A 19,355-nucleotide genomic window follows, 5' to 3' on the forward strand; every position below is an offset into this window, starting at 1 on the left:
TGAAGACACGTGGAGCCTGTGCGAGAAATGCTACACTTTACTGTTTCTTCAGAATAAAGGAGAAATGGCCAGCAGGCAGCTGCAGGAAGGGTGCGCTGTTGTCTTCCTGCCGCCTGGTGGCGCTGGCCGCTCCGCTCTCAGGCTGTGCTGAGGCCGCTCTGGCCGCTCGCAGTCTCGTTGTTCGGAGAGACACAGTGTGCTGTCCCGCTCTGTGTGTCGGTTACCGGAGTGATGGCGCTAAATGGGGCTCTTCGCAGCGACCTGGCCGAGTCCGTGGCGAGCTGTCGGGCGTTGGTGGTGGGAGCTGGAGGCATCGGCTGCGAGTTACTCAAGAACTTGGTCATGACCGGATTTACCAACCTGGACGTGGTGCGGAGTCTGGGGTTGGCATGGGGCCCCGGGGCAGTGGGCTGGGGTGCCCTGGGTATTGAATGGGCTATAAGTACGGGGAAGATGATGGGGTCACTGCAGTAACCGAGCGGCGGCTTCATTGTCCGGTAGAGGCTTTGCCTTACACCCCAGAACCCTGCAGAGCATCTCGTCTCCCCCCCAAGCATACTGCAGAGCATCTCGTCTCCCCCCAAGCACCCTGCAGAGCATCTCGTCTCCCCCCAAGCACCCTGCAGAGCATCTCGTCTCCCCCCAAGCACCCTGCAGAGCATCTCATCTCCCCCCAAGCCCCCTGCAGAGCATCTCATCTCCCCCCAAGCCCCCTGCAGAGCATCTCATCTCCCCCCAAGCCCCCTGCAGAGCATCTCATCTCCCCCCAAGCACCCTGCAGAGAATCTAATCTACCCCCAAGCACCCTGCAGAGAATCTAATCTACCCCCAGCACCCTGCAGAGCATCTCATCTTCCCTAGTATCCTGCAGAGCATCTAAACAACCCATCAATTTACAGAGCATCTCGCCCTACCATCTTGAAGACCATGTCATTACCCATCGGTGCATGCTACCCCTGGCATTCTGCAGCACATTGCTCAGTTGCTTCCTCAGCTGCAGTACATCTCACCCTTGCAATGCTAGAGACCCTCACCTCCCGTAGATCTGCAGCACATCAATCCTTTTAATCCCACAGAAGTGCGTTACCCCCTGAAATGAGACTCTTTACTGCGTGCTGCTCCTGCACTATATCTGTACGGGTGAGATGGGGCTCCGGTAATTATCTTAACGCTGGAGACGGATTATCGAGTTACTCGGTGTCTTTGTAAACATTAATTAACGTCCGCCGTCCTTATTTTGTAGATTGATTTGGACACCATCGACGTCAGCAACCTCAACAGGCAGTTCTTGTTTCAAAAGAAGCATGTCGGAAGGTCAAAGGCTCAGGCAAGTCGTCCCCTTTACACAGAACCGTCACATCTGCTGAAGTGCCTATATTTGTTAACGTTATCATCATAGCCATATTTATCATCATTTTTTTTATGTTAATTTGCTGTTTAGGTCGCCAAGGAGAGCGTCCTGCAGTTTTGTCCGGAGGCCAACATCACGGCGTATCACGACAGCGTAATGAAGTAAGATCCGCAGCCAAATGTTTACGTTTCAAGTGTTGTGTTTTGAAAGTCACGTTTTGTAACATTTGTAACTCGTTACTGTCGCTACTCTTGAAAGTCATGTGACCCGTCAGCCGCTATAAATGTCTCTTTTATATTCACTTTGTAACTGTGTTTTCCAGCCCTGATTACAACGTCGAGTTCTTCAGGCAGTTCACGCTGGTCATGAACGCCTTGGATAACAGAGGTAACGATTCCCGCCGTGCTTCATTCCTCCACCTTCTCTTGTATGCCCGCCCTCGTTGTACAGCGACACGGAACCTGTTGGCATGATGCAAATCGCATATCTGTTTATTGTTTTTAGCTGCGCGAAACCATGTGAATAGGATGTGCCTGGCAGCGGACGTACCCCTGATCGAGAGCGGCACAGCTGGCTACCTCGGACAGGTCACCGTTATCAAAAAGGTCTGTCTCTGGAATCTGCTGCCGCTGCGCCCGTAGATCTCCTTTCCTTAAAACAGAGACGGGCAGTGCAAGTGTTTTATTTCCGTGCTCTCTCCCTATATTATTGCTTCTCTTACAGTCTGTACTTCTTTAATGTAAATTTCCAGGGGGTCACGGAGTGCTACGAGTGCCACCCCAAACCTGCTCAGAAAACATTCCCCGGGTGTACGATTCGCAACACCCCGTCTGAGCCCATCCACTGCATCGTATGGGCCAAATACCTGTTTAAGTAAGTAAAAGGACGCTCTTATGAAGACATAGATTTATTTACTAGATAATAAATACAAATAGATAACCAAACGGTAGGAGCTTCTCCCCCGCTTGTGACAGTTGGCAGCCCTGGCACAGCCCCAAATGGATTTCCCTTCCGCCTGTCAGATGCATAACAGTATATATTTAAGCGCAATGTCAGGACTTAATAAAAAAAAAAAAAATGAGAACGCCGTCTCACATGTTTCGTCCGCACTTGAGTCTTTGATTAAGTCCAGTGCCGACGAAACGTGAGACAGCGGGTCTGCGGACAGAGCGGGTGGGATGATAATAATTCCAAATCAAAAATCTCTTTGTCAACAAATTGTTTCTCTGCTCAAAACCATACTAGAAAGTTCCTTCATTTCAAAATGGAAAAGCATTACTGAGCTCTTCAATGCGATGACATATTGCGTAACTCACCTGGTTACCCAAGTCTGTCTTATTATGTATATGTATATGTATGTTGTAGGTAAAAAGATAGATAGAAATTAATAAAATACTGTTTTTTTTTTTTTCTGTAGCCAGTTGTTTGGCGAGGAAGATGCTGATCAGGAAGTTTCTCCAGACACGGCGGACCCAGAAGCTGCCTGTGAGTATGGGGATTGTCTTTGATTAACCCTTTCTGCTTGTTGACATGGTCCACCCTTTTTGTCTGGGTGTATTTATGTACAGTGCTGCGTAGACCATCTGGGCAGTTGGAAGGCCTTGTGCTACCTGGTTATTGGTTCGGTAACCATTTCTCTTCTTAATAAAATGCTTGTTTGTCCAGGGGAGCCAACAGAAGCTGCTGAAAGAGCCAACGCTTCCAATCAGGATGGGGACATAAAGAGAGTGTCGACGAAGCAATGGGCAAAATCCACTGGTTACGATCCCATCAAGCTCTTCAATAAGGTGACTATACTGGGACGTGTATGTTGGTGCCTTGTGCCTCAGCATGTGTTTAAAAAAATAAAATAAAATCCTCTATACGTATAGTGCTAAAATTCTAGGTTTTTGGTTGTTCTGCACATCGGAATGTATTTTGACTTTGGGTCTGTTAGACGTTGTCTGGCGCATGTCTTTGCTGTGTCTTGTCATGCCCAGCAGCGCTCCTTGTTGGGCCAGCCTGCTGCTGATTCACTTGACACAGAATGTGTGTGATATAGTAACACAAAGTATGGAATGTAATGTTCTATTTGTATTGTACTGATCATATTATCTTAAATGTTAGCTTTTCAAAGATGATATCAGATACCTACTGACAATGGATAAGCTTTGGAAGAAGAGAAAAGCGCCGGTGCCACTGGACTGGGCTTCCATGCAGAATAAAGGTACGTTTTGGCTATTCTAATCTAGTGCTAGATTGTAGCTATTTTTTTTTTTTACATTTTGATTGTACTGTTGTCCTGTTTTTTGCAGACAAGAGTTCCCCGGAAGAGCAGCAGGAGTCCTCTTCGCCCGGCCTGAAGGATCAGCAGGTTCTCGATGTTCAGAGCTGCGCCCAATTGTTTGCCCAAAGCGTTGAAACTTTAAGAGAGCAAATCGCTGAGAAGGGGGACGCTGCGGAGCTTGTTTGGGATAAGGTAAGAGAGATGTAATATACGAATCATTAGGGGTAGGGGGTTAACTATAGGGCATGGTCTTCAGCTTCACAGCCTTTCTCCAGATCATGTTCATTATAGGCACAGCTGGAGAGAAATACAATGCATCTTAAAAAATGCCTTATAAAAGCCAGGATCTGCGTTTTCTTTCTTACATGCGGTAATAAAATGTTATTTTGTAGGATGATCCCCCTGCGATGGATTTTGTCACCGCTGCTGCTAACCTCAGAATGTACATCTTCAGCATGAACATGAAAAGTAGATTCGATATAAAGTGTAAGAATGAAGCTCTTTCCTTAACGTTCTGATTGTTCGTTAGTTTACTCGCACGTATTTGAGTTAAATAATGTATTTTTTCCCCCCCAGCAATGGCAGGAAACATTATTCCTGCGATCGCCACCACTAACGCCATAATATCCGGCCTGATCGTCCTGGAAGCTTTGAAGATATTATCCGGTAACCTAGATCAGTGTAGAACGGTAAGTCTCTCATCCTCTGCGCCCCGTCACGTTTCCTTCAGACATCGTACTGTTACTGAATGCATTTACCTGAACTGTTTCCGACAGGTTTTCCTGAACAAGCAGCCAAACCCTCGGAAGAAGCTACTTGTGCCGTGTTCCTTGGATCCGCCGAACTCCAACTGTTACGTCTGTGCAAGTCGCCCTGAAGTCACAGTAAAGTTAAATGTTCAGAAGGTGACGGTGTTGATGTTGCAGGACAAGGTAGGCACAGAGTATGAACGCATTGTGAATATACACATCGCACATATACATTTATACCTCCCAGCCATCTGAGCAGGGTTGTGGTTTATTGCTGAGCTAGTGAATGGATTGGACAGATAATTCACAGACCCAGAATGTTAACATCACATTTGATTTGTTGAATTCCGTTCTCTTGTCCATTCTGAAAACACATGAAAGGTCATGTTAGCGGATTGTAATTCATTGTATTGTTTTTTAAGCTCGGTTCCCATTTACATCGCTACTTTATTCATCTGTATCTTCAGATCTTGAAGGAGAAATTTGGCATGGTTGCTCCAGATGTTCAGATCGAAGATGGAAAAGGAACCATTCTAATCTCCTCAGAATTAGGAGAAACAGACGGTGAGAACAAGACTTTATTTCAGTAAATAAGACCAACGTGCACGCCTGCTGCTGTTGATAGCGGATCCCGTGCTGTCCATTTTGTCCTCCAGTTGGGAATCATAAGACCTTATCTCATAGCAGTCCAGTTTAGCCGTTACACCATTAGACCAGAGTTAGACCATGAGGCTCCCTGTATCACTTTTGTACAGCGCAATGGAAAAAAAAAAGTATTCTTTGGGAGTTTTTTGGTATAGGGTCAACATTTTTTAACATTCACTTGTCTGTTATTTTAATTTGCACTGCCATGTGTGTCTTGTGTTTCCGCCTGCCTTTGACCACCTCCTCTTCATTACTCTTTTTCTTCTCTGTATGGGAAACTGATGTTTTTTTACTACTGTTTAACACTGATTGTATTTTAACAATTTGTAGCAAACAACAACCGACAAATATCAGAGTTTGGCATTCGTAATGGCAGCAGACTTCAAGCTGACGATTTCTTGCAAGATTACACACTCCTGATCAACATTATACATAGGTATGTTGGATGTCATTGTTTTCACCGGCCGGCGTCCATTCACTCGGGCTGCTTCAAATCACCTGTCCTGGGAGGAGGAACCCAACAACTACTAAACCTATACTGCTGTCCGTCTTTTACAACTTCCCATAAACGCGTGTCTATAATGTTCTCTGCTTCTGTTTTAGTGAAGATCTGGGGCAAGACGTGGAGTTTGAGGTTGTAGGAGATGCTCCTGATAAAGCTCCTCAGCAACCTGTTGAAGAAACGGCGAAGAGTATTACCAACGGCAGTGATGATGGGGCGCAGCCGTCCACGTCCACCGGTAAGCTCTAATGTGGAGATTTAACGGCAACGTCATCCGGGAGGTGCGCTTGACCTAAACGTTTAGAAACCTTTTAATGCTCTTTGATTCTGTCTTTAAGCTCCAGACCAGGAAGATGTGTTGATTGTGGACTCCGATGAAGAAAGTCCGTCGTCCAGCAATGCCGATGTGAACATGGACAGTGTAAGCTTGAAGAGGAAGCTATTGGATGATGAGCCAGTCAGCACCAAACGGAAGCGCCTGGAAGCGCCGGCAGAACAGGACGATGACATCATAGCCCTGGATTGAGTGTGATCCTTTACCTGCCCTATGTATTTTTTTGTTTCTCTTTTTATTGCGTCATGCGACTTTTATTAGGGTGTGTTTAATGTCCAGAGCTAGACCTCATGTCCAACGGCATGGGCTCCGACCCGCACCGGCAGCCATTTTTCTACATTGATAAACCCAGATTTATTTATAAGTTTCTTACAACTGTGTGCTTTCTCATGTCAGGCAGCACGGATGATAATGTTTTTTTTTTTCTTCCTTGTTAAAATGTCTTTTGTAAGTGGTTTAGCTCAAAAAACTGTGGTATATCAGAAAGTGTTGCGGCTACACATATTTATGTATGGCGTTCCTTTTTTATTTTAGACTAGAAGGGGCACGTCTAGGACTCACACCCTAAGCCAATTGAGAAAAAAGTCAATGTTGATCACAAAGTGCCACGTCGTAAGTCCTTTCGTGGTTGCTGGGGCCTGAAATCGTCTTTTTTATTTTATAGTAGTCGTAGCTTTGTGGCCTTTCCGGTACTCGGTCGTTTGGACATCTTGCAGGCACACTGTACATTATTGTAAAACAGTTCATTTCTCTGAAAGTTCTCAGCTTCTACTGCCGGACAACGTCAATGCTAAGCATTCTATGTGCATCGTTCAAGGTTATTTATATTTGATGTTTTGTAAACCTCAAATACAGCTTCCACACTGTACCTTCTGAAGGACCAAATAAATGCCGTCTTGTTAATATCTGTCCGTAATTTTTTTTTGTTTTTGGATCCGCGCCGACGGCCGACCTGGCCCATCCTGGGATACACGGGAGGCCTCTGATTCGAGGTCCGGTTCTAGTTACCAGTCAACCCAAAGGGTCATCCAACAAATGATCGACCTTATTTAGAAGGTGAAATCCAATGAAAGCTGGATGTGTTTTATTTTTCCGTCTGAGTGCCGCTTCGCGCTTTGAGACGTCGCTTGGCAAATGCTTTATGGCAAAGCTTGGTAACTTTCTCTCCCTGTAGATATTGTAGGTCCAATTATGGGTGATAAAGGTGATTTATTTATTTTTTTGCTTAAAATTGCATCGCTGATCGTTGCATTATAAAATGATTGGTATTTAGTGCTGCCCGTGGTCAAAATAAAGACAATTTACCTCCCAAATCACAACAAAGCAGAGCACTGCATGACAGCGCTGGGAGTGAAATGGTGCGTGCGGTTAGAAAGCCGCGTTCCTCCACCTTACTTTTCAGCCAGCAGGCTCTGCACGCCCAAACCGAGGAGAAATGCTACAAAAAGCTGAATTTAGTTCATTAAACGTTGCCATGACTTCTGTCGCAGTATGATTTCATGTTTGCTCTGCATTTTTACAATTTAAACCTTTTCAGTCAATATTGGAAGCAATGTTGAAAGCAGTCCCCGCATGCCATGCTCTGCTTAACCCTTCCTTGGCAGATCTGTTAATAAAATATTTTTTTATTAATATTCATATATATATATATATATATATATATATGCACCACCTTCACCCCCTGCCATATAATACTTAATATGACCACAAAAAATCTAGCATTCTTGTTTTTTGGGGAGATTTTTTGGCTTTTTTTAATTCTTTTTTTTTTTCCTCTTTCAACCAAATGTAACTTCTGTGTCAGAAGAAAAATAGTAATTATAGAGCTGGTTATGTGAATCACAACATCAGATTACAGACTGAGAATTTGCCCTTCCTGATACAGTTTGTCTGCTGTCTGTCTGGATTAAAACAGTCACCTTGTGTTTAACCCTGTAGACGCTGCTCGTCCGTTGCTTGTGTTTTTTTGTGTATGTTGAATCAGAAGCGTGTGCCCCACATTACAGAAATCCGCTGGCATGGCATAAATGCGCTTGAATAATATGTAGCCCTCCTAAAATGATTTGAGATTTGTTTCTGGATTTTTTCTTCTATTTTTTTTTGCTACTGAACCAGCAGGGGGCAGCTCAAAACCCAATAAAATATAATTTATAACCATAACAACACAGGAAGGGAAGAAATTACAGCCTTGTAAACACCGAAGTCGGCATTAGTCAAGACCTGTGACAACACAAAATTCCCCGCCGGTTGGGGGAACAAAATTGAAAAATAACCTTTTCCAGAGGAAAATGAAAATCTAGCATTTACTTAAACATAAAAAATATTGTAAAAGGATAGATTAAGGATGAAAGGCAAAAAAAACCTAATGTATCAATACACAGTGCAAGTTAATTAGCAAAGTAAAGGTATAGATCAAAAGCATTTACATTTTACTGTCTCACCCCCCCCCCCCCTTATTACATCTGAGTTGTCACATGCAAATCAGCCTGTTGTTCATTTGCATATGGGGCAGAATAGTGATAGTCAAAGGCGGAGAAGCAGACAGTTTTGCTTCAGGTATCGATATTTTTTTTTTAATGAATGAGCATTATTTTTTTTACAACAAAGTAAGTTAATGATGATGAAAATATATGATGATGAACCGCAGAGATAAGCAAGTGTAGATTCAGGCACATAGCCAAAATAATTCACGGGACGATTACCATGTAAAAATAAAGAAAAGATTTTTTCCCAAGGGAGGTCTGTATTTTTTTTTTAATTGTTTTTTTTTAGAATTTAAATTCTTTTTCAGAGAAAGAAGATGTAGGGTACAGAGAAGAAGGGGGGCATACACATTTGTACTAAGTTCATGCATACGAGATATTATATTCAACAATAGCGCTCACAGCACCACAATCTAAATTGGAGGGACGTCTGTATTTATAATCAGAACACAGAGCAGCGTGCGTTTCTTTGGGCCGGCGTCACATTGTATCGCTGTATGCTATATGTGACTGTCACATAAACATTAAATGTAGTCAAAAAGAACACTTTTTTTGTGTCCTATTTGGCCTTAAAGGGACTGATTTCCATAAGATTCATTTCTACTTTATTTATTTAGGGTTCCGAACCATGTGTGAGATAAACTCAAGGTATTACTATGCCGTTGATCTGGTGATGGGCATATTGATCGTATCTGGTCATTGCCAGAGGCTTTTATTACGGACCAATCGGCCTGGCCCCTGTTAAGTCACGACCCTGAGCGTTCCTGCATCTGATGCCCCTGCCGCTATGGCCACCACCACCGCTATGGCCACCAAATCACAACACAGCTAATTATGCATGATAATCGTTAAGTGCAAGACCGTCTACCGAACCAACCTGTCTTCCTCTATCTTACAAGCTACTAGAATCGATGCAAAGCCATGCTTGCTATAACCAGCCTATGGACCGGCTCTCATGCGCGGAAATGATCTCCCCTGGTTTGAAAAAGTTGAATGCCCTTCATCTAGAGGCCTAACCGGCCGCGGCTTGTGTTTCACACCAGACAGAAGGCGTCACACAGAGCGCACGGCCCCTTATCTCACCCCGAGCAACCTGATATTCAATAAATCCACCTGGCTTTTTTTCTTCCTCTCCGTAAATCCCGCACAAAGAACTGCATTTTCTTTTGCTATCCGGCCAATCCCCCACACGCCTTATCCCTTTGGGCCAGAGTAAATCCCTGAAATTCACTTACGTCTCTTGTAAACGTAAAAAATATCCTCTTAAAACGACAATTTGGCTTTAAAAAAAAGGCTCTTTAGAACTTTACAGAGCCGGTAAACTTTATTCAGCGATGCGGCATTTACAGCGGCTTACAAAACTAATATTCGCGACAATTTTTTCCCAGAATATTCCGTAAAATCTTTCATTTTATGATCCCCCGATCAAAACCGAAATGATGCGCCGCCGAATGTCGTAGCAATATACTCGGTAAAGCTATGTTTGAAAGCAAAATATTTTATTAGCCTCGTTATTCTTCAAACTAAAACATTGTTACAATAATAGAACGTTTTCAAAGAGCCTTATCATGTAGTGACGGATGTGGCTTTTAAATTAAAATTGAATAGTAAAAACAAGATTTACAAGAAAAATACAATATTTTTGTTGGGAAAAAAATTTGAATTTTTACATTTTTGTGATTTCTAGGAGAAAAATTGGTGTCTCTGATTTTTTTTTTAATACTAAAAATATAAAATAAAAAAAACAGCAACACAGAAATATTTAACTTATCGGCTTTCTGGGTCTTCAAAAAAAAGGAATATTATTATTTAAGATAAAAAAAAATGGCAGAAAATCAAATATTATTATTTATTGTATTATATAGCGCCATCAGATTCCACAGCGCTGTACAAAGGGTAGACAGGACATGGCATACAGAAACAACAGGTGAGGAGGGACTTGCTCAAAAGAGCTTACAATCTATCTAAATATTGTTGTGCAATAAATCTGTGGCCAATCACAAGTCCGCGTGACCTCTGCTTAGCTGACAATTAGCGATGAGTATAGCAGTATCCAGTAATTGATGTAATTGAGACGTTTCAGATAAGAGTCTCCATGGAGAAGAACGTTGTGATTTAAAAAAAAAAAAACGTTTTCTTTTAAAGGGACAGTGACCCTAATTTTTAGGGGAAAGCCGATGTAAATCATGACGTGTTTCACTTTTAATAATGTTGACGTTTTGTAAAGCCCTTACCTCTGTCTGTCCGCTAGAGGAATAGTAAGACTTTGGGGGTTTGTTATCCAACAAAAGACATTCTGTGGAGTATCTGGATATATTTTGGCGGCTATGATACTTTTTCTTTTAGCTGTCACTGTCTCTTTAACACTAAGCCCAGTAACATCACACCCGCAAGATTTAGACCTTCAAGAGCCAGCTAGGTAAGCTGAGGGCACCGTGGCCCCATCTGCTCCTCAACCACCACCATCTGCTTGGTCTTCTTTCATTGAGAAGGTTGGGAATCGGCCAAGTATTTTTTGCAATTTTTGGTTTTCCTGAACCCTCTGAGATATGAGTTGAGGTCATTTGTCAGAGGTCTTAATGCGAGACCCTCCATCTCACCGAACATTCATGGGCCCCCCGTGTGTCAGAAAATGCCCAGCTAAATTAGGAAAGAGGAACCAGCCCTGTGGTTTGGCACCGACGTCCTAAGCGGGCGCGGCGAATTCTTAAACCGTGGACACATTTTTGTTAAAAGAAAAATAGATCATGAGTTCTACATTTTGGCGTAAGGAAGGAAGGGCAGCGGTTTACATCTAATTACATACAGAGATATTTATGGGAAAAGAAATTCCTATGGGCTGAGAAACAAAACTCCAAATATATTCCGGTCTGCGGTGAAAATCCGAAATATTTCACTCCGTAAACCTGCGTCGATGTTTGTGCCGAGCTGAACTTCCAATGACTTCCACCAAACTTTGGAGCCAACCTCCAAGTTCCTACAAGTTCAGCTCAAGCCTCTTATTCTAGAAAGACCCAAAGCTGAATTCTGCAGGAGGACCCTGGAAAGTCCAAGAAGCCCGCTGGCTTTCTAAGTGGATAGTGGATTTAGTAGGCAATCTAGGACAGAAAGGTCCACAGTTGAGAAGTTTGATCATTGAGTTCAACGCAAGTGCGAAATACCACCAGTTACCCTCGCCTTCTGCCTGATTGACTTCTTCCTCAGTTCATCCAACTCACATATCATACCAACCCAGGAAAAAGTCAGCACATCGGTGATGTCATAATTATGGAATCATGACTTCATATACGGAGGCAGATCTTTCTGAAACAACTCTATTCCATCCATGGTATAGCATGAGCCCTATTGTTCAGATTTCTGCCCAATAATACCTGAACTTGGGGATTTATCTACAAAATATTTGCGGCACAAGCTTGTTTTACTGCATTCCCACCCAGAATCCAGCCCCCCCCCCCCCCGCTAAAGGTATATATAGAGTAATAAGTGGGCTGATAAGTCGTTATTGTGTTCATTTAATGTTTTTGAAAAGCACAATGGGTGACACGGCTTACATATACATAGGAAATTACAGGAACGGCATACAGAAAAACAGGAACAGTGGAAAAAAAAAAACTTAAGCGGCATCAGGATGGGAAAAAGGCCACATTTACATAAATACTGAAAAACGTATAAAATTTAGAAGAAGGGAGATGGCTATAGCGTTCACTAACCAGCTTCTCATAGCCACGTGGTGCATGTATTAATACCAATATTGATTAATATCTCTATATATATGAGCCTAAAAATCTATATAATGTGTATAGAAACAACAGGTTTATAATTTAAATTGTGCAAATAAAATATATTTAATACAAATATTTATCCCAAGAATATATATTTTATTATTATTATTTTTTTTGCTGTAATATTCCTTCCGCAGGATTATTTGGAGTATTTCGGATGATGCCGTACAAAGCACTGACTCATCTGCGTGAGGCGATTATGACTCTTGTTTTGAAATACGTGCTTATCACACAAAGGAACCGCTTTCAGGACATTTTCGGCTTATTGTGGTGGTAGTGGTAGTGTTTCGAAACACGGCAAAGAGCGGAAATCTGACGTTCCTCAGAGGAATGCAAATAAGGGAGCTCTCTTTCTCAGGAGGAGTGCCGGAATCAATGTACCTGTTGGGATAACCGTAAAGATTAGCTTTAACCTAAATGTTTAACACCTTCCTTGCTGGAAACTATTCCAGAAAGAGCCTTTATCCCCCCCCCTCCTTTTACCCAAATTGAATTAATTCTATGATGTCATCACAGTGTGGCTTGGTGGCTGTTGCAGGTTTGTGAGTGTTATGCGATTGTGGTAGTAACACTAAAGCAACGATTATTTGACCAATCAGAGCATGGCCTGGGGAGGGAGGTCGGGCAAGGGTTCCTGTGATTTAATGTTGGGTGCAATTTTTTGGGGGGGACGAGAGATGTTGCAATCAATGGTATGTTGGCTTTGTAAGGAATTGCTGAGATGTCCCTGTGATTGTGGTGCATGGGTTTAAAGGCCTCTCTCCAGACCCCGTGCCTCGCATGCCGTCTATGTAATATTTAACTTTCAGGTGAACTCGCGGAATGTTCCTGGTATTGTGACGTTTGACACCTCCAGTCCCCCTCCATGACTGGCCCTTAACCCTTTGACTTCCACAGGGTTTACAACCTATCATAAAGCCAATCGGATGTGATGAACACACCTAAGGAGATATATTGCGGACTCCTTAACTGCAGAGGGTGAATATCAAATATTCCCCAAAAAATCTAAGATAGAGCGCACTTTTTACAAGATCAGGCGCTTCCAGCTTATCTCTAGAATATTGGTGAATAGACCACCTTTGTTAGCTGAGGTCCTAGAGACTCAGGGGCAGTAGACATGATGATTGGCCCAAGTTTTCAATTCACAAATGTCCCCAAAGTAATGTATTTATTAATATTATTTATTAATTATTATTCCAAATGGCACTCTGCCCTACAACCGGGCAAAAAACTTTACATGATACCCCTTGCAATAGTGGGATGGACGTTCTTGTCTGGAACCCCCAATATCAATGTCAATCTTATTGACTTTGTCCTCTAGGCCTCCTCCTTTTGCAATGATGGTTTCCTACATCTTCTTGATGCACCTTGAAGTTATGTTACTTTGGTTCCTTGAAAAGGGAAACCTATTCTACTGTGTGAAGCACCAGAAGACCAGAACCAACCTGAAACTTTGGGCTCAGCCCCACCGGGGGTCCACTACAGCTTACGACGATTCCCATAGACTTTGGTAGACCTCGCCAACTGGGCATGAACATGTTTCGTCGATTGCGTCTATCTGATGCAGTTGAGGGCTCTGTATAACTAAACTGTAGGAACCCACATCAACAATGACATCATCCACTAAACTAACTGACCAAATGTGATTATTTCCTTCTACTAGTGGGAAAAAAAGCTAGAAAAGAAAAACCCTATGAAGATTTACAGCTAATAATGTTACCTGTATTCTTTTAAACGTTTTATTTACAGAAAGGGTGTTAATGTATCATACACACATGAGTCCCTATGGGATAAATGAAGAATAACTCAATAAAAAAAAGGGGGCAGCCCCTTCCCTTCAGCAAGAAAAGAGTGCAAATAGAATGTTAGAGCCCAAATATATCAATTTGTAAGAGGAAACTAACAGCAGGTTCCCATGGTATTGTGTAAGTGTGTGCACACTTTGCACACTCAGTGACTTGGATACAATCATTGTTTGGCTGCAGCATTAAGTACATTCCTCAGAGCCTCATCACCTCGTCTCCTTCCGCACATTCCTTACCAGTGAAGAAGAAAAAAAAAAGCAAATCTAAAAAAAAAAAAAAAATCCCTCCCTCCTCTCCTCCCCTTCTCTCCTGCCTCCCCTCCTCTTCCTCCCTCCCCCTTCACATCTCATCTGCCCCTCACAGCAGACCCACCTACCCCCTCTCTCTCGCTCTCTCTGCCTGGCAGGTCCTCCTTTATGTCTCCTGCATGAGCTCTTGTGCATTTTTGATCCATACAACAAGAAAGAAAAGACAGAGCGGGGCTCCCAGCAAATTCCTCCGCGCAGCCCGCCATTGACTGGAGCCATCAACTTACTTAAGGCTCCAACTGACATAAGGGATTTTTTCTTTATTTTTCCCGGGTCCCTTCCTCAGACTTCCTCCTCCTTTCTTCTTCGTCTCCTGGAAGCCCAAGGAAGGACAGGGTGTAAGTGTGTGTGATGCCTGCTGCAAGGAGTTCCAAGTTGCCGAAGTCTCCCCAATCCCAGCCCTGGGGATCCCCTTGATCCGATTCCTGGACCGAGATCTTCATTTTATTATTTTAAGAGGACTACGCTCTTGCTTTTGATTGTCCTTTTTTTTGTTTTGTTTTTGTTTGCGAACGTTGAATTTTGCAACATTGTTGCATTTTGGAATCTTGAGCTTCGAGCCCCGCCCCCTCCCCTTGTTAGAAAGAGAGCAGCTGGGGTTGCGGTTCTGTGTATTTTTTGTGCGGTGGTTGGAGGGGAGCAGGTAGGTTATGGAGCAGTACCAGGAGGAGCTGGAGCTTCAAGCCAGTAAGTTTATTGAAGATATATCCCTCTATGACAGGCTGGTCTCACCAGATCCGGAGGTTAACATGGTCCTATCTGCCCAGATGATTTCAGATCAGAGGGGCAGGAAGCTCAATGGAAACCTTGCTCAGTATTTGCCCCACTCCTCTTCAGACACTTACCCTGTGCCCAGTAAAGCTTACGCAGGGGGTGCCCAGCTGAGGTCTGTCAATGGCACCAGGGCAGAGGCTTATAACTCCTTACAGAGCTGCTCGGATGAGGGCATCTGCAAGTCGGAGGTGGCGCTGCCATGCTACACCGGATTCTCCGAGAAGAACAAGAGGTACTCGGCAGAGCTCTACAGACACAGCTGCGGGAGCAGTTATGAAGGTGTTGCCATCAATGCCAAGCAAGGAGGCATCAATGCCATGTATTCCATGGGCAAACTGAGCGCCACTAGCCCCAGGTCAAGTATGGCATCTTCAGGCTCATCCCAGGAGCAGGCCAAGTTCTCCAGCCCCAGGTCCAGCATCAGCAGCAATGCTCTGTGCTTGGAGAAATTCTCCAGTCCCAGGTCCAGCCTGGTGGTGCCAGGGCAGCAGGACAAATACACAAGCCCTCGGTCTAGTATTGGACAGTACGAAGGAGGAGTGCTGAGCCCCAGATCCAGTTATGCCAGTACCACCAGTGATACCAGCAAACATTCAAGCCCGAGGGTCAGTCTGAACAGCTACGACTGCGGGAGCAAGCCCAGCAGTAACCGTACCAGTGGTATCAGCATGGGCTATGACCAGAGGCACATAAGTCCTCGTTCCAGTACTGCCAGCCAGTACTCTTGCACCACGAGTCCAAGGTCCAGCTACTCGGATTCAAGGTACATGTCTGCAGGGAATGCAGATTTAGATGGGGTTGGAGGACATGGAGGGTTAGTGAGCCCCAGATCCAGCATGTGCCTCCAGGAGGTGAGGTCGGCCACTTTGGGCAGTTGCAATCCTTCTGTAGTTAGCCCAAGGTCCAGTATATCAAGCCATAGTTCCCGCAGTTCCAGAAGCTCTAGAGGGTCCATGGGGGCCTACACTGATCTGTCAGTGCCTTCCCCCAGGTCCTCAATACTGGGGGCAAGCCTACAGGAAGAGAGTGTTCTGCAGGATCTTGGAGAGGCTTGTCAGTACAAAGTGCTCACTCAGTCACCTCCAAGACAGGAACAGCAACAGCCTGTAAACTCCACTCCCGATTCAGGGCCCAATTTAGCATCCTACAACTTCAGCACGGCCAAGGGCTCTGCCACTGTCCACAGATTCAAGGTTCCTTACCAAGTGACCCCAACCAGGGAAAGCGGACCAAGCCAGGCTGAGAAGAGGCTGGAGGCTCTCACCCTGGAGCTGGAGAAAGAACTGGAGATGCACATGAAAAAAGAGTATTTTGGTAAGTTTTTTTATTTTTTTTTAAATTAATTTCCAATCAAGGTTAGTTTATTCGCTTCTGTTTAGCATTTGCTTTGGCTGTTGGTTGGGGTAGCTTTATTATTATGGGGGGGATTTTAGGGGTAACATTGTGGGTAACTCAGAGAATGACCCTTAACATCAACCTCTCGGCTTGAGGAACCGGTAGATGCGTCGATTCCATGGGTTTTAATTGATATTTATAACATTTGGCCCTTGGAATACCCAGAATATATCTTCTTAGTGTTTGAAAGAAAAACTAGAAGAGCTGCTTGATTAGAAAAGTGTTGCAAAAGTACGGTAAAGCTCCTCGGTAGCTGGTAACCTGTCAGAGACGACGTGCGCTTGATGGTGTCCTGTGTATTAGAGATGATTCAGTGTGTTGATTAAACAAAATTAGTGTAATTAATCTCTCGCGACAGTAGGAGGCAAAAATATGGTGGAATCCTCCTTTTTTTCCCCAGTGATTCATTTCCTGTAAAAGTTTGCTGTATAATCACTCGGAATGTTCTTCTCCGTCGGCACTGATAAGACTCTTTGGATTTGACCAGCTGGCAAAAAAAAAAAAAAAAAGTGGTTTGAATTCTGCTGGAATTTTCTCTTATTTTTGATATATTTAATAGGCAAGGTCTGGCTGCGAAGGGTTAACCGTTTGTTGCGCCTGGCGTTAACCAGCTTGTTGCCTGCCTACTGTCTCTCAAAGGGTTAAAAAAGAGTTTAGGGTAAAACTGGTACGTAGCACGTTGGGTTGCTTAGCAGCGTTGCGCAGGTTTTTGGCGGCCGAAAGGTTAAAGATTTGTGTAATAACTAGACAATGGAAACTCTGTTCCTCCGCATAGACTGGCACAATGCAACCTTCCTCTTTTAACTGTTTTGGTGCCAGGTCGTAGGTTGTAAGCTGCTGATCCGTGGCACAGTGCAGGCTTCTCGTTAAATAGACTTGGCGCAGAACCCGAATCAAATGATCTTTGAAGCGAGGGAACTTTTCATAGTCTCTTGGCATGACCTTCATTTTATTTTGTTGTGCTGGCAGCCCGGGCACCCCAGTTGACACATGGCATTCTGATTGTGACGCTGGAACTGTGTGCGGCCCTTTAATGGTTTTGTTCGGATAAAATGATTTTATTATGGTTTTTATAAATGATACAAATATTTAATATAGCCCCGATTTGGCTTTTGTCAGCGTCGGTAAACCTGACTTTGTTATTTGAAGGTTAGACAGAGAAGCCAAACTCCTGGCTTACAGCTAAAAGATTTCTTCTGAACCCAGGGTACATTGTATCGCCATTGTTTTTTGGGGTCATTCATGGGAAACAAGCTTTTGCGTCACCTGGGGTTCAAATGACTCATTAGAATCCTTAATATGTACATCTGGCGCCATGACACATGGAAGCCTCATTATTGGAGGGCAATGGTATCTGCTCCAGCGCGTATACAGCACTTTATTGCACATTAAAGCACTTTAGATTCATCCTTGGAGTGCGAAACCAACGTATTTATTTATCTTCTCCGGCCCCCAAGAGTAACTGGAGTCTTCGGTGACAAGTTTTAAGCCCTGGTTGGGTTATGGCCCATGGGGACCCTGGCCGAAGCAAACCTAGCTAGATGCTTTATGGTGGCATTCCATACCGGGAGCCTTCTGGTTACGGAGCGGCCGCATTAAATACATTTGTTCTGAATAGGTCTTCTGTTTGTGTCTTGGAGAAAGTATTTTATTAGGTGGCACCTTTAGCAGATGGTTGTATTACTGGACACTATTAGTTAGGGTGATAGTGGCTACCTGTGTCTGGTGCCACCCACACAAATTTCCACTGGTTACCAGTTTGGAACTGGTCCACAGAGCTGAACAACATTTTTTTTCCTGTATCCTAAAGGCTCCATTCTGTGGAAATGCTGATGGGAAAAAATTTGTTTCCATGGCCGATTTCCACATGTGTTTAATTCTATGAGAGTTACCGAAAAGTGGGTGAGAAGTGAGGTTTCTGCAGGAACATTCATGGGAACGTTTTTTCCATTTTTTTTGTATTTATTTTTTTGCTCTCTCTAGTGGTATGCAGTACATTTTTTGTTTTTATTTTCTGTTTTAAAGCATCTCAGTCCTTTCATTCATTCAACCGCTTGAGCCCAAAAGACGAGATGCTGTCCACAATGGGGAAATCCTACACGCACAACAACACAAAGGCCACGTTCACATGGGTCGGAGGCAAACACAATGATTGCCTGGTATTATTTTATGCGTCTTACACTTAAGTCGGTGAGTCCCCCCCCACACCATTAGTTGTCATTTTATTAACCCATTACCTGCTGCGACTGTGTATGGAATGCTTCTTATATGTAAGAGTGAATGCTTGGTTCAACAGATTAAAACCATCAGTGCGGAGAAAGGAATACTCGACAAATCGTCTTATATACCTACACGATGTTGGTTTCCTTGTACACAAATTATGCTCTACCAACTATTCTGAAAGTCCACCCCATGCATCCATCACTACCTTATGCTCTACAGTGGCATCGTTGTACAATACTAATTTGCACCCAGCGTAAGCCTTCTTGCACATGTTCTCTTGTAGTTGCTATATGCCGTGTAGTGTCGAGTCACTGGGTCGTAACATGGTCACTAGACGAGCCCTATTTATAACGCGGGGAACCCGACACTGATGGCTCAGCAAACCTAGACTAAAAGCTTCACCGCTGGGTAGAACCATGCTTTGGATGCTTTCGTATGGGCAGACTGAGGCTGCTGGGGGTTGCAGTCCAGCGATGGCTGTAAGCACAGCGGTGCGTCTCATTGTTCCCCGTGGAATGCGGGACGCGGCTCCCCTTCGGCCCATTCATTGATGGTTTTTGTCTCGCAGGACACCTGTGACACACAGAGCAGAAAGAATTCCTAGAATTTGTGTTTCCTTATTCCGAATCTCTGGTGTCCTCCATCGGGAGATTAGGATGAAAGCCCAACCAGAGCCAATGGGCTTCCCTCCCCCCCCCTTCTCCATTAATAACACTGCATACCTTCCGTCACCATATA

General features: G+C 43.9%; 2 protein-coding genes across 2 annotated transcripts in view; both read left to right on the forward strand.

Annotated features, from left to right (window-relative positions):
• The first annotated feature begins 231 nt into the window (after positions 1 to 231).
• On the forward strand, positions 232 to 6,039 carry LOC149299282 (SUMO-activating enzyme subunit 2). The gene is made up of 17 exons (XM_089486475.1): positions 232 to 369; positions 1,244 to 1,327; positions 1,442 to 1,512; positions 1,674 to 1,738; positions 1,856 to 1,956; positions 2,103 to 2,224; positions 2,769 to 2,836; positions 3,017 to 3,138; positions 3,458 to 3,561; positions 3,653 to 3,809; positions 4,010 to 4,103; positions 4,194 to 4,306; positions 4,394 to 4,549; positions 4,834 to 4,930; positions 5,342 to 5,447; positions 5,615 to 5,751; positions 5,852 to 6,039. Exons 1-17 carry the CDS (start codon positions 232 to 234, stop codon positions 6,037 to 6,039), a joined length of 1,923 nt encoding a protein of 640 aa, XP_089342601.1.
• Positions 6,040 to 14,875: 8,836 nt separating this feature from the next.
• Positions 14,876 to 19,355, forward strand: part of LOC149299283 (Wilms tumor protein 1-interacting protein homolog) — a 33,657-nt gene continuing 29,177 nt past the window's right edge. The window contains exon 1 of the mRNA XM_089486543.1: positions 14,876 to 16,313. Coding sequence (XP_089342669.1) covers positions 14,876 to 16,313 — 1,438 coding nt within the window. The remainder of the gene's footprint in view (positions 16,314 to 19,355) is intronic.

This window comes from Sceloporus occidentalis, unplaced genomic scaffold (genome assembly GCF_023333645.1).
Source record: "Sceloporus occidentalis isolate IW3139 unplaced genomic scaffold, rSceOcc1.0.p SCAF_29, whole genome shotgun sequence".
Lineage (NCBI taxonomy): Eukaryota > Metazoa > Chordata > Lepidosauria > Squamata > Phrynosomatidae > Sceloporus > Sceloporus occidentalis.

Coding starts and splice junctions, on each gene's coding strand:
- LOC149299282 (XM_089486475.1), top strand. CDS start 232: ATGGCGCTAAATGGGGCTCTTCGCAGCGACCTGGCCGAGTCCGTGGCG. Junction 2,225..2,768: donor TGGGCCAAATACCTGTTTAA/GTAAGTAAAAGG, acceptor TTTTTTCTGTAG/CCAGTTGTTTGGCGAGGAAG. Junction 3,810..4,009: donor CGGAGCTTGTTTGGGATAAG/GTAAGAGAGATG, acceptor GTTATTTTGTAG/GATGATCCCCCTGCGATGGA.